This window comes from Micromesistius poutassou (assembly GCF_964030765.1).
Source record: "Micromesistius poutassou genome assembly, chromosome: 5".
Lineage (NCBI taxonomy): Eukaryota > Metazoa > Chordata > Actinopteri > Gadiformes > Gadidae > Micromesistius > Micromesistius poutassou.
Window position 1 is genome coordinate 1,980,203 of NC_140275.1, and position 17,471 is coordinate 1,997,673.

General features: G+C 47.0%; 1 protein-coding gene across 1 annotated transcript in view; it reads left to right on the forward strand.

The window, feature by feature from the left end:
* The first annotated feature begins 1,064 nt into the window (after positions 1-1,064).
* The window catches only part of col27a1b (collagen, type XXVII, alpha 1b), a 48,702-nt gene continuing 32,295 nt past the window's right edge, over positions 1,065-17,471 (forward strand). Inside the window, exons 1-8 of the mRNA XM_084468900.1 lie at positions 1,065-1,113; positions 3,559-3,612; positions 3,704-3,757; positions 9,484-9,528; positions 11,834-11,887; positions 13,253-13,297; positions 15,111-15,164; positions 15,651-15,740. Of these exons, the coding sequence (XP_084325026.1) occupies positions 1,108-1,113; positions 3,559-3,612; positions 3,704-3,757; positions 9,484-9,528; positions 11,834-11,887; positions 13,253-13,297; positions 15,111-15,164; positions 15,651-15,740 (402 nt within the window). The 5' untranslated portion in view covers positions 1,065-1,107. The remainder of the gene's footprint in view (positions 1,114-3,558; positions 3,613-3,703; positions 3,758-9,483; positions 9,529-11,833; positions 11,888-13,252; positions 13,298-15,110; positions 15,165-15,650; positions 15,741-17,471) is intronic.

Sequence of the window (17,471 nt, forward strand, 5' to 3'; positions counted from 1 at the left end):
CGAACTGATTCGGTTGCAAACGACCCATCACACACACACACACACACACACACACACACACACACACACACAGCATTGAAACCTTTCACAGGTGTTTTAATATCTCCCCAAATGGGGTATCTTCAGGCGCTGACACACTTAAGCGGTCACCAGAAGACCTTGAACACCGGATATATACACACATGAAACAGAGAAGCGTTTGCCTACCCCATCACACCGCTCACACTCAGACGCTTTGGTAATATAGCCACTTCGAATCGAGAATATGGGACAATTATGAATGATCAGATGAGATGAAGTGGAAAATGAGATGGTCTTTAAGTGCGTTCCCTCCTGATGAAGGCGTTTGCTGCTTCGCTCAATTCCCTTACTCTAATCCTGGATTGATTCGCTTAGGCTGAACAGCCAATCCGACGGCCTGCTTCCCTGATTCAACACGCTCAATCTGCAGAAAAACCGCAGACGAGGACTGACCGGGGTCAGCCGTACGGGACACACCGAGAAACTAGGGTCACTCACAGACGCTCACCCACCGAGTCAGGGCCCTTAGGGCAGTATGATGATATTCTTTCTAAGGTTTCATTATTTGATGACGTCTCTCCCTCCCTCCATCCATCTCTCCCTCCCTCTCTCTGTCGCTCTCTCTCACCCTCTCTCTCTCTCTCTCTCTCACCCTCTCTCTCTCTCTCTCTCTCTCTCTCTCTCACTCTCTCTCTCTCTTGCCCTCTTTCTCACTCTGTCTCTCTCTCACCCTCTCTCTCTATCTCAACCTCCCGCTCTTTCTCTCTCACTCTGTCTCTCTCTCTTGCTCTCTCTCTCCCTCTCCCTCTCTCTCTCTATCACTCCCTCTCTCTCTATCTCCCTCCCTCTCTCTCTCTCTCTCTCTCTCTCTCTCAATCTCCCGCTCTCATTCTCTCTGTCTCTCTCTCTCTCTCTCTCTCTCTCTCTCTCTCTCTCTCTCTCTCAACCTCCCGCTCTCACTCTCTCTCTCTCTCTCTCTCTCTCTCTCTCTCTCTCTCTCTCTCTCTCTCTCTGTCTCTCTCTCTCTCTGTGTTCCAGGGCCCACCAGGACCACATGGAACCCCTGGGTGGCCTGGGCCAGCTGGGATGAAGGTGAGTCACAAAGCCAAACAGAGTTCATGTATATCACACTAAGGCTTTTGTTATGTGGCTACACTTAGGTCAACTAAGGTACATTTAGGTACGCTTAGCTGCCCATAGGTCCATCTAGGTACACTTAGGTACATTTAGGTACATTTAAGGTACACTTAGATGCACACACTTGAAAGGTTATTAACCAATGGGATTGGATCAAATATTTAACAGTGTTATGTTATAAATAAAATACATTTATACCACAGCAAAAAAAAAAAAAGTAAGCCTTAAATAAGAATAGATTCCTCATCATTTGAAGGGCTTCTAAGCGCCAACGGAAATATTCATATACAAAGCGTTTATCCCTGAGAGGTATTATAAATCAATATCAACTAGAACATACATTTATATGAATACGGTATTGATGTAATGTTTCCATGTGTCATGGGGTTTGAAAATGTGTTGTGTACATTTTTACAACATCAAATCCCATAGTAGTAGTAGATAGTAATTGATGTAATATATTGTATTACTGTGCAGATTTATCATATACTTATGTGCACAATATAGAATTCACATTGCACAATCTGCCAAGTTCAGTGTATGAGAGAAAGTGGCTTAGTTTCTGACTTGAAACCTAATTTGAAAAAACGTTTTATTCTAGTGCACACTCCCAGGAGGAAATGATGGTTGATTGACATTTACTGTGTTTTCCATCTAAACGTCTTTAAGGTTAAAACTGTAGACGGCTGAAGGCCGGTCTTTTGCGCCGTAATGGGCGGATATTACAGTTATTACAGCTCAAACTGTAATCTCCTGATGAAAATTGGAGCCATTGTTCAGGTGTGCAGGTCTCGGTTAAGTAGCGCTTGTCAGCAGAAAACTCAGGAAGCAGAAGAAGAAAAAGAAGAAGGCGTGCGTTGACAATCTGGGCATAGATGGCACCAAAGGCACTAGTGGAAGGCCTTGTTTTAAACGGCTCACCAGCGAGAAGGCTTCATATTCTGAGGCATCGCAATCTTTTCCCTAAGGGCCTCTCACACTTGGGCCAGGGGGTCCATTCTCTCATCTACCTTAAGCTTTTGGATCACTGGCAATAAAACGTCCGACACGTCGGAATCCAACCCGATGTGTTTGGAAAGCAGGTCTGAATGAGTGTAGCTTGAAAATTAATTGCTGGGTTACACAAAGTTGACCCACAATGCCGGCTTTGTCTCCACAGCCAAACTGTAATTGGTATAATAAATTGGTACAGCGTCGCAATCGTATTTAATAAAAGTTAGTGGGGCGGTATGCCGAGAAAAGTACCAGCTCATACTATGCTCGAGTGCAACACATCCTTCATTGTTCTCACACATATTAGATCATAAAATCAAAAGCTCAACGTGTTCATTCATTCATCCATTCATTGTTTCGGCCCAGTTACATCACCCATCACACAGGGCTGCACAGGCCAGCAGAAATAAGCAGCATTTTGACCTTGATATTTACAAAAATGGAACTTGGTGCATCAAAGGTTAAGAAAGCAAGGTTAAGGAACGTATATCAGAAAGGACAGATGCGTCATCTCGCTCCCAGGAAGGGACGTGGAACAGAACACGCGTCACGTCAGACCCCAGCTTCTCCTCGGCGACCACTCCTCTCTTATCAGGCTTGGGGAGACGCTCCCCTCGTTTTGTAATGGTGCTACTTCTAATCGAGATTACGGGACAATTATGAATGATCAGATGAGAGTCGAAGAATTAGATTATCTTTTTGTGCGTTCCCTCCTGACAAAGTCATTTGCTGCTTTGCTCACGTCCTTTACTCTAATCGTGGATTGATTCTCTTAGGCTGAACAGCCAATCCTTGTGATTTCCCTCTGAAAGCGGAACAGAGCACACACCGGGTCAGTCCCCCTCCGCGAACAACTCCTATCTTCTTATCTTGAGTGTTGAGCTGCTTGCTGCACAGTGGACCTACATGTCTCACTGCTGCTGCTATCTGCTGAGCCAGTATCCGCACTACCCGAAAAGGAAGAAGTATGCACGCGGTCAGGCCCCGCCCCTCGGCCTCGTGGCGGGGCGTGAGTAAGATGACAGAGGGCATAAATGGGCTGCTCTCTGGTGTAAATACAGTCAAAGCCCCTCCCATGAGTGTCCTCAAAATGATAACATGCAAGCAAATTCAAGAACGCAGTACCATGCTAGATTACAGTTGTTTAGTGATGGAGATATGTGTGTGTATGTATGTATGTATGTATGTATGTGTGAATGTGGGATTGTCTGTCTGTCTGTCTGTCTGTCTGTATTTATGCATGAATTCATGCATGTATGTATGTATGTATGTACAGATGTTTGTATGTATATATCTATCCATCTCTCTCTCTCTCTGTCTCACTGTCTCTCTTTCTGGATGTTTCTCTGTGTAAATATTAATTACCGGTATTGTTAATATTTATGTAACTATTGTTTTATATTTCAGGGACATAAGGGTGATCCTGGACTGTCACCCGCTCCCGCCCCCAAAGGCGTTAAAGTATGCAGACTTAAGATCATGCATGGTATTAATTTAGTCTTCAGCATTAACATGTACGGTATCTGACAGGTACTCTGGTGATTCATTGCAGGGAGAACCTGGTGTAATTGGACCCTCTGGAATGCCTGGCCAAGACGGACGAAAGGTAGGACATCAGATGAAGCAGAATCCAAACCCAGCGCGCGTCTGAAACGTACGTTGCCTGTGTGTGTCGCGCCGTGGAAGCAGAGGTCACCACCGGCAGCACAGGGAGAATAGAAGTGATTGAGTAGGCCGCAGAAGCAGTCGGTAAATCCAGCTCGCACATCCTAAGGCCAGACACTCTCAGACATTCTTCAACACCCTTTATAGTCTGCGGACGCAGGGAGTCCAGCCAGACGTTTTTCCCTCCTGTCTCAGGATGTTCTGGTCCTGCTCGGGCTGCCTGGAGGATCCCACCTGGGTCTCTCTGTAACCCGGGGTAACAGAGTTTGTGAATAGCCAAGCGGTGACATCACAGAGCTGTGAGAGGGGGTGCGAGGGGGGGGGGGGGGGGGGGGGGGGCTTGTGGTTTTTACGAGCAAAGATTATGTCGGTTACGTATGCCCGTCCTAGTTTCTGTTTTGCCCCCCAAAAAACCGAATGTCGTATTGAGTTTGTGACTGTATGTAAACGCTGGGCTGCTCTCTGTGGGGGGCTGCTGGTGGAGGCTGCTGTTGCTCCAGGCTGTTTATTCAGGGGGCTGAGTTATTTACAGCCAGGTCATTACAGGACGAGTCATCCTCATACAGAGCGGTTAGTTACCATCAGGCTGCTCTCTGTGGGGCCCTGATGTTGTGGATCTCCTGCTGGCCTTGGCCCAGACCCTTCTTCTATCCCCCCCGTTCAATTACAGTAATCACACGAGTCTTCTGGGGTAAACAGAGCCCTGGTGGAGCTGACTGCTGCTTGCACGTGTTGCACATTCCTGCTGACCGTGCACACTGCCCTCAATGAAACACACATGCACACATGTGCGCCCACGCAAACACGGAAACATGCATGCGCACAAACACACACACACACACACACACGCACGCAAAGACATACAAACAAATACACACACACACACACGTGTGCACAGACACTCACAAACAAATACACACACACACACAAACACACAAGCAAATACACATGGGCAGGCACACACACACACACACACACACACACACACACACACACACGTACACGGCGATCTCTGCTAGAAGTTGACACCATGAGCAGTGCTAGTTCTCATCCAAGCAAGAAGAGTAAAGAGTAAAATATGAGTTTAATTTAAGTACTGGAAACATTCTTTAGAAGAGCAAAGTATGTGTTCAATTTGCTAAAAAGTACTGAAAACAACCTTTAGAAGGGTAGAGTACGGGTTAAATTGACTTAAAAGCACTGGAAAGATTCTTTAGAAGAGTAAAGTTAGAGCTAAAGGTTCTGAAAAGTAGTGGAATTCTTCAGAAACCGGTCTTGGCTTTATTTAGGGCACATATGCATGAGCTCAGCTATCGCTTGGCCGCAGCGCAGATCCGTGATGCAGTCAGACAGGGTCAAGTGTGGAAGACCATCTGGTACAGTTAAGGTTTCTCTGTTCACTGTAGTAACAGGGAGGGGGACTCCGGATTAAGGAGAGAGGAGGAAAGAACCTGGTTGACCGCTGCCTGTGAGTCATGGAAAGAGAGGCCTGGGAAAGAGCTGATAGGGCTTCCAGCTGGGGGCCGCTGGTGTGGGCCTCTGTTGGCCGCGGGCCAGCCCACCGCCAGAGGTTAAGTAGTGGTACTAGACCCCTCTTCCTGCCCGCAATGATCACATCTACCACGGTCGGTGGAGGGAGGTCCCGAAGGTCTCGTAGTGAAGAAGGTCCAGTAGGTCTTAATGTCAGAAGGTCTTAGTGTCAGTAGGTCCAGAAGGTTTTGGTGTCAGTAGGTCCAGTAGGTCTTAGTGTCAGAAGGTCTAATAGGTTTTGGTGTCAGTAGGTTTTGGTGTCAGTAGGTCCAATAGGTTTTGGTGTCAGTAGGTCTAATAGGTTTTGGTGTCAGTAGGTTTTGGTGTCAGTAGGTCCAGTAGGTCTTAGTGTCAGTAGGTATAATAGGTTTTGGTGTCAGTAGGTCTAATAGGTTTTGGTGTCAGTAGGTTTTGGTGTCAGTAGGTCCAATAGGTTTTGGTGTCAGTAGGTTTTGGTGTCAGTAGGTTTTGGTGTCATTAGGTTCAGTAGGTTTTGGTGTCAGTAGGTTTTGGTGTCAGTAGGTTCAGTAGGTTTTGGTGTCAGTAGGTTCAGTAGGTTTTGGTGTCAGTAGGTTTTGGTGTCAGTAGGTCCAATAGGTTTTGGTGTCAGTAGGTCTAATATGTTTTGGTGTCATTAGGTTCAGTAGGTTTTGGTGTCAGTAGGTCTTAATAGGTTTTGGTGTCAGTAGGTCTAATAGGTTTTGGTGTCAGTAGGTTTTGGTGTCAGTAGGTTCAGTAGGTTTTGGTGTCAGTAGGTTTTGGTGTCATTAGGTTCTGGTGTCAGTAGGTTTTGGTGTCAGTAGGTTTTGGTGTCAGTAGGTTCAGTAGGTTTTGGTGTCAGTAGGTTTTGGTGTCAGTAGGTTCAGTAGGTTTTGGTGTCAGTAGGTTTTGGTGTCATTAGGTTCAGTAGGTTTTGGTGTCAGTAGGTTTTGGTGTCATTAGGTTCAGTAGGTTTTGGTGTCAGTAGGTTTTGGTGTCATTAGGTTCAGTAGGTTTTGGTGTCAGTAGGTCTAAAAGGTTGCAGCTATAGTGTTACCTCACTCCTCACTTCATCTTTCTCTTTCACTCAATATTGTTAATGCCACCATTCTACACCCAGAATCGTTCCCCGTATCCTGGCGTTCACTTGAACCGATGTCTGTGCTGTGGCAGATCTGGGGTCCAGGATTTCCGCGCTCCATCTGTCTGTTCCAGAGCGTCCAGCAAGAACCACTCGTGTCCCCACTGCTGCGGGCCGTGTTCTGTACCCCTGGGCCCGGGCCAGAGCAAGCCTTCCACACTGACTCACTGTGGGAAACGTGAAAACCATGTAATGGGAACGTGCGTGTGTGTGCGCATGTGTGTGCATCTGTGTGTGTCTGTCCGTGCATGGGTGCGTGTATGTGTGTGCACATGTTTGTGCATCTGTGTGTGTGTGTGTCTGTTCCTGTGTGTGTGTGTGTGTGTGTGTGTGTGTGTGTGTGTGGTGGTGGTGGGGGGGGGTGTTCGACTCTCTGAAAACTCTGCGGAGATCATTACAGCGTTGGACCAGGGATCTGGTTCCACAGCCAAGGGGAATGATGGTACGCTGGAATAGTACTCAGCCGTTTACTAGAAGCAGCAGCCCTCCAGATTTCCACTTCCCTCCGTTCCCCAACACGTTAAATGTCCTTACTCATCGCTTTCCGAGACTTTTGTATTAGGATGTGGAAACGTTAGGAAGAGGTGTGGGGGGAGAGAGAGGACTTGATGTGATGTTTCTGCAAATACTGTGTAATCAAGATGAATTACAATCTATTGAAAAATTACAAGTGTTTGTCCTGGTCCAAGCTTTGAAAGTCTGTAAATGTTCTGCATTGCCAAGATTGTGACTTATACTGGGATGAAAATAATCAGCTTTTTCCGAGAAGGACAGCTGAGGAGAAAAGGGATCCTTTGGCCTCTGTGTGTTGCGCAACTCTCAATGCACTTTGGAATACCCTTCCCGGCTTCAGGGAATCCTTCTACTGTCCACAAACACTCTCGGCCACAGTCCGTGACCACAGCTCCAACACTATTTGATGTCGATTTAATCTGATGCAACATAAAAGCAAAGTTTGCAAAGTTTGACAGAACCCAACTTTGACTTTGAGATTGAATAAAAGGTCTGACGTGAGCGGACTATCTGCCTTTACTATCCTTCTAATAACAGTTGGTTTGGTTCTTAATGCTGGGCGTTTTTTAATGTACCCTCACCCTACTCCTAATACTGTATCATCGTGGGCTTGACAGTTGAGTGACACCACATGTTGAAGCCATTGAACTCGCGTCGGGTCGTCCAGCCACCTCGCTCGCTTCTTCTTCTTCTTCGCTAACACCGTTGGCCCTTATTGAGCCTTGCCCTGGATCCTCTCCAAGCTGGGACTACTTTCTAGATCCAGCTGTAAATCCCCACTACACCCAGCGAGTGAAACAGCATTCTTATAAGGAGATCCTAATCCCACTGTATATACCGCCGGCCTGCGACTGGAGAGCACTCGAGAGCGTCGTCTGAGCCGTGGCCTAGTGTGTTTACACGGACACCCTTCCCTGCACCGCGGAGAGTGCCAGTGCGCCTTAGTGCATCTCGTCGATGCTGACAGGCAGGCCTGGTTGGCAGGAGTTTGATGGAAAGACATTTACAACTCTTAGAGGTTAAACACCGCGGAGTGAGCGTTGCGTTGCCCGTCCACAGTCCCCGCAGACGTTTGTTGTGAATGGGTTGCCACATTAAACTAAGCAACGCGGCCCGTCAACACAATGAGATGATTAAATGGCCGCTTGTTTCCCAAACGGCCGATCCTTAAGGATAGCCGCGTTCGAACAACGTTATTGATGTCGGGCAAAGCCCAGAGCTGCCTTTTATTAAATTAGGAGCCAACACCTCGGATCGACTGTCAGCAATATTCCTTCCTTGGAATGCCATCGCGCTGCCTGGACCGGAGCGAGCTGTTGAGTTGAGCTCATTCAAACACGTCCGTCTTCTTAATGGTACCGCAGAGACCCGAGGACGTCGCGCCGCTCGGTGGGCCATTAGGGTGCGTAGTGTTTCAGCCATGAATCAAATGGATTCAGTGAGCACATTCTGGGATTTCCCCCCCGCCTTCTTCTGCCTTGAGAATCCCAGGATGGGTCGTTTCATATTTATATCTTTCTGCAGATGCAAGGGTTCAGACACACAATGTCATCTTGTCTTGCGAAAGAAAGACTGACCAGTGAACTAAGCCTTGTTTTTATTTCTCTGCTTTTCGCCTCAATTCTAAGTTTGGTTTACACCTCCTGTTTATGCCCTACATTATCAGCCTGGTTTACACCTGTCTGTTTACACCCTACATTATCAGTCTGGTTTACACCTCCTGTGTGTTTACGCCCTACATTATCAGCCTGGTTAAAATCTCCTGTCTGCTTCTTTCCAGTCCAGACTCCAGTCCCATCATTCTATATGTAATTTACGTACCAGCCCTACCAGTGTAAACTAGCATAAAATAACATACATAGATACATACATCACACAAATACATAAGAGGGACATATATTTGAATTATTAATTGATATCATCATCAACAAATCTCAGTCCCAATGTGTTGGTCACATGGTGCAGTAGGAATACTTTAAAACCTACATGAATAAGTTAGATGGCACAGCTTTAACGAGGACAGACCGAAGTATTATCTCCGTACGCAGACATTATGTAATGGTAATTAGCGCATCTCTGTCTGCAGCACACCTGTTGAGACCCTTCAGAGCCTGTTTGTTCTGTTATATCCTCCATTTTATCATCCATTTGCCTTTGTAGAGATAATGAGGCACAACATATGTACCATTAGGCTGCAATAGGCTGAAACCCTACAGTTTGATGTTAAACATCTGTGGTCTTGACACCGGCAGATTGTTTCCTGTAGGGGGTGCTCCTGAGCATACGCAGGCACTATTCCTGTTAAAGAAACATATAACTATGTCGTTTCAAAGGTGGTTTACAGTAGTTCAAAGGCTCTCTTTAACATTATCTCTCCCCAGGGATTCGGAGGAGAACACTAATGCATGTGTTTGCCTCTCGACTAGATTAAAGACGGTTCAATTAGATGATAGACGATCTCATTCTGTCTTTAATTGAAAACCTTTATTGATTCTCTGTTTCAGGGACACAGAGGCCATCCGGGGGTACCTGGGCTCCCCGCCGAACCCGTAAGTACTCTTTGTATGCACTTACCTTTAGCATGATTGCGCGGTATAGTCACGTACTGTAGTACTTCAAACTCTGTTTCCCTCCCCGGCTAAATCAGGTGTTGCTGCTACTGGTTTATTACAACAATCATGCCTTTTTTTCCAAAATGTACCTCAAATCATTCACCTTCATATATCCAAGGCAAGTCTATTTATAAAGCACCATTCAAACATGAGACTTTTCATAGTGCTTTACAAAGGAATAAATCACATGTAACAGCAAAATGACAACCGTTCAAAGAGTAAAATTATAATACAAATAGGGAGGAATCTTGAATTAAAGTATGTTACGGTAAGACAATAATTGCAGTGCACACTTAAATTTTGATGATCAAAAGCCACAGCAAACAGGAAGGTTCTGAGCCCTGGTTTAACTCCAAGTGTTGAGGCAGACCTCACGTGTTCTCGAGGTCTGAACTAGATCTGTGGTGCCTATACAAACTCAAAGCTACGTGACGATGCTGGGTTGGAAACCTGGGAACAGTGAGCAGGTCCCTGACCACCTGAGATATTAGAATGAGTATCCAAAGTCCTCAAATGTGTACAATGCACAGAGTGCATCGGGTCCCCAGCTCCTGTGTGTGTGGAGTTGACATGATCCCCTTGTTGTTAAAAGACTAACCAAGTCACATGACTAACAAAGTCACGTGACTGACGCTTTCACACGACGTGGCGATGTGGCGCCGTCTATTCCCCCTGCATGTCAGCCACATGCGTGTGTGGACACACAAAGGCACTTTTCTCTGCCTTACTGCTCAGCCCAAACCCTTCATGCACCAATCCCAAGAGAGGAAGATCAAGTCAGAGTCAGAGAGCAGGAGAAGGTAAAGGACAAGGAAGGGACGAAGAAGGGGAAGAAGATTAGATGAAGAGGCAGAAGAGATGAAGAAGAGGAGATGATGAAGTAGAAGAGAAGAAGAAGAAGAAGAAGAAGAAGAAGAAGAAGAAGAAGAACAAGAAGAAGAAGAAGAGGGGGGGGAGAGGAGAGTAGAAGAGGAGAATACGCTTGTCCAACACTGAGGATGTTTGCTGATGAAAACACGATAGCTCAGCACATTGTAGCTCAGTGGTGGCGGTGTGTGTGTGTGTGTGTGTGTGTGTGTGTGTGTGTGTGTGTGTGTGTGTGTGTGTGTGTGCGTGCCTGTGGGGGGGGAGGGGGGGGGAGGTGGGGGGTTCTTGGCAGGGGTTCAAGTAGGCCAAAGCGTCTGGACCGTCCCAAGAGGTCCGTCTCCAGGATTCTTTCCCAACGCCAGGCCTGTGTACGCCAGGAGGAATGTACTAAAGGAGTGAGGGAGTGAGGGAGGGAGGGAGGGAGGGAGGGAGGGAGGGAACATGTCTGCTCCTGCTGTCTCCGGCTGGTACTGTGTTCCTGACCGTGGAGAAAAAACAACTGACTTCTTCTGCTTTCACCGTGCGGTACTGCGGCGGAACACGCGCCACTGCCGCTGTTGCCATAGCGACCGGGATAGTACAGTCGACACGATGCGAGCAACGGCTTGACGTTCTCTCCCCCCGCTGTCACTCTGCGGTCGGCGCCGTGGACTGGGGTGCACATTTCAGTGGTTTCCAAACATGTCCCTGTCGTTCGCATTCCATTGATAATTATGTCTTAATAGATGCTGATTTTTATAAACTCTATAAATAATAGATTATGAACAGATGTGTTCATTTTTTATGCACGGGATTGAACAATCTGTCAGCGGCCTCGTTAAACTCTTCCCCCTGCGTGGAAGTCATGACTCATGGAGAACAGTACGAGTCAAATATGATAACATGAGGATCCTTTACAGTGAGCTGTTACACAACATCTCCACTGACTGAAGCACAAAGGCTTCATTAAAAAGAGCCATTACTATCTTTCTCTTACTTCTTACTGTCTTTCTCTCTTTCATTCTTTTATTCGTCCTATCATTCTCTCTTTCCTGTTTCCTTCCCTATTCCCTCTTCCTGTCATTCTTTCTTTCTCTCATTTTTTTTATTACTTTTCTCATAAACACTTTATTAATGTCTCAGTGCTTTCTGATCTGTTTGTAGACCAGAGGAAATGTTTAACACAGCTACTGTTTCCCTATTCTCTCTCCCCGTCTTCCTCTCTCTCTCCCTCTCTTTTTCTCTCTCTCTCTCTCTCTGTCCCTCTCTCTCTCTCTCTCTCTCCCCCCCGCTCTCTCTCTCTCTCTCTCTCTGTGTCTCCCCCCCCCTCTCTCTCTCTCTCTCTCTCTCTCTCTCTCTCTCTCTCTCTCTCTTCCCTCTCTCCCTCTCTCCTCAGGGCGAGCGGGGCGATCCTGGAAGCCCGGGGGCCAAAGGTTATCCTGGCAGGCAGGTGCAGTAAAGCTAGTGATGCTGTGCTAGTTGTTCAGGACACACACACACACACACACACACACACACAAACACGCGCATCGAACACACACACACACACACACACACACAAACAAACACACACATACGTGCGTGTGCACATTATACACTCACAGAGGTGCAACACACAAGCATACATACACACAGACAGCCAAAGACATGCGCACGCACTGAGGCCAGCAAACATGCATGCACCCGCAAACACATTAAAAGACAGGACAAAGTGTCTACCCATGCAGAGCCAGACTCAAGGCCTGCTAGCGGAAGTAGGTCCAGCGGGAATAACATCTTAAAGGTTATTGGAAGTGAAGGAAGACCAGCATACTAACAATCAAGCTGCCATAGCTCAAAGGCAAGGATGAAAGGAACAATAGCAGAGCACCTGCTGGCCGTTTCCCAGCAGATCCCGGTCTAGCCGGGGAGGACCAGGGCACAGGGTTTACCACCGCTCTCTGGACGGGGGGAGGTAATAACTGTGTGACTGACGCCAGCCGCCCCTGGGTACGTTTGAGCTCCCCTGGTCCTCTGCTAAGGCAAAGGGCACGCCGCTCAGTCCCGCCGCAGGGAATACCGTTTGGAAAGTTACAAAAATAAGAAACCCAGAACAAATAATCAACCGGCAGCTCTGTACCGAGTTTGTGTATCCGTGCATCTCCCTAAGTCCGTGTTGGTTTAGCTCGGAGGAAAGGAAAATGCTGGATGGAAAATTTGAAGGAGATTTAATGAGAGCTTGGGACGCGGCCCCCGGTTCTCCTGACCTGCTGACCCCCCCCCCCTGCTGCCGGGGGCCAATCCCGGCACGGCGTGACCCGTCTTTGACCCCGGGGATGCGCTGCAGTTGCGTGCGGTTGAGGAGATCGCAGCACGCCTACGTCTGCGTGTCAGGACTCACCAGGCCCTGCAGCACGGGCAGGATGTAGCAGGATGCTGTTTTTGCCTTGACCTTTAATGCGGCCGTGCTCCCTTTGTGTTCATGCAGCTTGTACTATAAACACACCAAGGGTTTAAACTGCTGAGTGTACCTGCAGCTCCTTACGCCACCAGATTTACATTAACATTTAGGGGATTTTGCTGACACTTTTATCCAAAGCGACTTCCAACCCTTCATTCACACACCGACGGAGGTGTCAACCACGCAGGGCGACAGCCAGCTCGTCGGGAGCAGTTTGGGTTAAGTGTCTTGCTCAGGGACACCTCAACACTCAGCTAGTAGGAGCCGGGGATTGAACTAGCAACCTTACGGTTACCAGTCAACCCACTCTACCTCCTGAGCTACTGTCACACCTCTCATTCAAACGGTGACGTGGTGCCCTTCTGTGTTCTGCAGGGTTTACCAGGACCGGTAGGGAAGATGGGGCCTAAAGGAACCAGGGTAAGTACAGGTTAAGTCTAACACATACAGGCACTGTGTTTGATCCGGAAGGATTTAGAGTGGGCTAAGGATGTGTTTGGAGTGATTTAGTACGTTGGACTGTTTGGCACACACGCAATTAAGAATATCTATGACCCAATTTATTGTCAGCATAATATTCACACTAGCTTCCATGGCCTTTACGCTAAAACCAACACTGGAGAGACATGTGCTTCTGTACTTATAGGCTGCAGATGAACTGCCACATTTGTCAATGGGCTCAGAGACACATGGTAAACGAATGACCGCACCAGAGCAGGCATATAAAACAGGGGCAATGTCGTAAACGCCAGCGCTCCGGCCAGTTAACTCTCTAATGACAACGACAGATGAGGTTTCCTGAAGCCCTGTGTGTTGAACTAGCCTTGAGGTCAAGTCTTTGGTCAAATCTTCCACTTGCCGCTGTAACCGCTAACTCTGCTGTCAAATGGCATTGCATTCTGCTGCTGCTCAAAGAGATGAAACACTGCTATGGACGGATTCTCTTTGAATTGTGTAACGGCTGGGTGAGCAGCAGGGGAAATAGAAAAGAACTCAAAAGCACAACTCAAAAGGGGATACTTTACGAGCGGATAGCTTGGTACACGGGAAATCAGTTCTAGATCAGGCAAACAATCTGGCAGAGAGAAGGCAAAGGCTTAGAATAACAAAACCGGGAACCGTTAATATCATTTGGAAAGTGCTGGGACGCTTGATACAAAGACAAACTTGCACAGAGGAAGGGAAACACGCTGACTGAATACACTAGGATTGGCAGAGGTGAAAACAATCAAGGTGAGTGAGGTCAATCAGAGACATAAGGACAGGGAGTGAAATAATGAATGAAGGGGGCGAGATTTGACAAATTGTACCGCCTTGTAATGCCATCCTCCATGATATAGGCTGTCGTTAGCCTCCCCCTCTCTGCCTCCCTACCCTCCCACGGAGCAGGACCGCCGAAGACACTCCGAGGTCTCCAGACATCCCTGACGTGGGGGTATGTGCCCTTGGACTACATCGTGGAAGCCAGCACCATGCAGTCCATGGGCATATACACTTACCTCAAGGCTTGGGTCGCCATTGCCATCTCTCTGTCGTTACCATCTCTGTCATTGCAATCGGTGCATCATTACCATCTATCTGTCAGTATATGTCAGAACCATCTGTCCGTCATCATCTCTCTGTCATTACCATCCGCCTTTCATTACCTTCTGTGTCATTATCATGTCTCCATAATAACCATCTCTCAATCATAACGTCCTGTCCATCATTATCATCAGTCTATCATTACGTTCTGTCTGTCATTATCATCTGTCCATCCTCACATCTGTCTGTCATTACCACCTGTTTGTCATTACCATCTGTTACATTACGTTCTGTCTGTCATTACCATCTGTCTGTCATTACTTTCGGTATAATTATCTGTCTATCATTACCATCTGTCTCTCATTACCATCTGTCTCTCATTACCACCGGTCTGTCATTATCATCTGTGTCATTACGTTCTGTCTGTCATTACCATCTGTCTGTCATTACCATATGTGTGATTACCATCTGTCTGTCATTATCATCTGCCGTCATTTCCATCTCTCCATCATTACCATCTGTCTGTCATTACCATCTGTCTGTCATTACCTGGGTACATTGATGAAAAACGATAAAATGAACTTTGTGTGAGTGTGTATAAAGACAGACAGACAGACCACAGACAGACCACAGAGCTACAAGTCTCACCCCCCCCCCCCCCCCTCCCCCCCATCTCACCTGTGCCCCCTGTGCTGCACCCCTCCTCCAGGGTCACATAGGGCTCCCTGGGGTCTTTGGGCTTCCTGGACCCGACGGGGAGAGGGTGAGTATCAGTTCCCCGGCGGCCCCCCCGCCAGCAGCAACACCCCTATGAAGGGGGAATAGAAGCCCTGCCACTCATGTGGCGTTGGGGGCCACGCTTTCACCGCCACAATATGGGAGCGGAGGTTCCTCTGGCAGTGTTTACATAGGATCTACCTACACACACACACACACGCACACACATTGATGCATACACACACACGAATGCATGCCGTTCCCCGGCCCCAGGGTGCACTCACTCCTACCGGGATGAATGAGGATAACACGCTGGAAGGAAAGCGATGGCTGACATTCATTAACCCCGTCAAACCCCACAGCCAACACTCCCAGCACCAGATGTGTCTCAGACTGACACACACACACACACACACACACGTATTGCTTGAAATGATTGGAGTAAAGCATTGGAATAGAGACCAGTTTTAGGTTTTTAAAAGTTGCACACAATACCGTTGTAACACGTCCTTCTCCTTCTCGTTTCCTTCAGGGGAGTCCTGGCGGTCATGGGAAGAAGGGCAAGATGGGTAGGCCGGTAAAGTTTTCTCTCAACATACTTTTTAGAATCCCTTTCTTGTCAGTTTGGCTAGCGTGTCTGGGATGCATTTTGATGCAGAGCTCCCAGGGATCCGGTTGGTCTGTCACAGTCCGGTCGTGTTGATTTAATTATATTCAGCTTTATTTGTATAGCCCTTAATCACAGGTGCAGTCTCAAAAGGCTTAGCAGGCCGTGTGCTGCTAGAGTCCGTTCTGTTTTTCATTTACATTTAGATTTATGTTTAACAGATGCTATTATCCAAAGCAACTTACCATGAGTTCATTTGTCAGAAGAAAGAGAAACAACAATATATCACTGTCGGTACAGTAAGGGTCTGCCTTCAGCTGAATACGTTCAGGATTAACGCCGCCAACACCCAGAGCCCTTAAAAAGTGTTGTTAATTAACCAGTATGGTTCAGAAAACCCTGAGACATTAAGACATATAATAAGAGTTGATCATTACTGCCGTCTCACTCAAGATGGGCCCTCCATAACTTTGTTGAAGTGTTAATCCACCTTCCTAGAGTAGGGATTTGGCTGAGGGATGATAGGAACATGCACGGTAGGCCTAGTGGAAGCCATGGTTCTTGATGTTATTTTATAAAGTGATAATAAAGCCCAGTGCTTGTGGATTTGGCGGTGCTGAGAATCGAACCCGCAGACCACGGAAATCTGTGTTCATGGGCGCTTGGAAGTCAAACGCTGGCTTCTCTATCCTTACATGGAAAATAACAACTGTGTTCTGAGCTTCTTCTGTATCATTATCTTGTTTTGCGCTTTTATTTTGATCTGGATTTTGTTGCATCGTGCATTGGAACGAAAACACTGTCCTTTATTTTGAAATAGTGTTGTTGTCTACTCATCGATGCAGGACGAGCATAGCTATTAATAAGTCGGTTTCCTTGCTGAGCACTGTACGACGCTGACATAGACCCAATATCTGGGGCTGCGAGGCAACCAGCCTGCATTTCAGCTCCAGACCTCCCCTCGTTTGCAGCGTGTTTAAAAACAAATCTGTTACAGCCTGCCTGGTTGTGTTATGGCCCTAACAACGAGAAAGGTTTCCCTACAAACAACCTTTCTTTACATTATATCACCCTACTCTTCCCCACCACATTGGTACTATGATAGATATTTAAATGTTTATATTTAAGGAATTTAGCAGACGCTTTTAGCCAAAGTGACTTACAATAAGTACATTTGTCAGAAGAAAGATAAACAATATATCGCTGTCGGTGCAGTAAGGATGTTCAAGTGTTCAAGCACTAACAATTGTTAGGTTATATATATTATATATTTAACTGCGTCTTCTCCATGCTTCAACAGCCAGTCTGTAAAGAGCATGTTCAACAGTTGGCTGCGGAGTGGAGAGCATTCTTCCCCGATCCCTCGGGGATTCAGAGAGACGATAAGAAATGAGCTGATGGGTTGTGACTCCCCTCAGAAGAGCTCTCTGTCTCTATCTCGTTCAGAGCGTATCACTGAAGACGTCTCCTTCTCCTTCTGTACGGATCATAGGTCACTTCCCAGAGAACACGTGTATAATTATGATAAAAACGTTTGTCTAATTAGCTCGTTTTTGCAGAGAAAAGAGACGAAACATGCACATTTGAACACGCACTCACATGTGTTTCTGATCAAAACCGGATCGGTAAAGTAGATCTTTGGAAAGAACTTTTCCACATTTCCTTTCGGTGCGATCACGTTGCAACAATTAGTTTTGATGCCTTGACCCACATGGCCTGGTTCGTCAGCCCTGGAGCGAGTCAGGC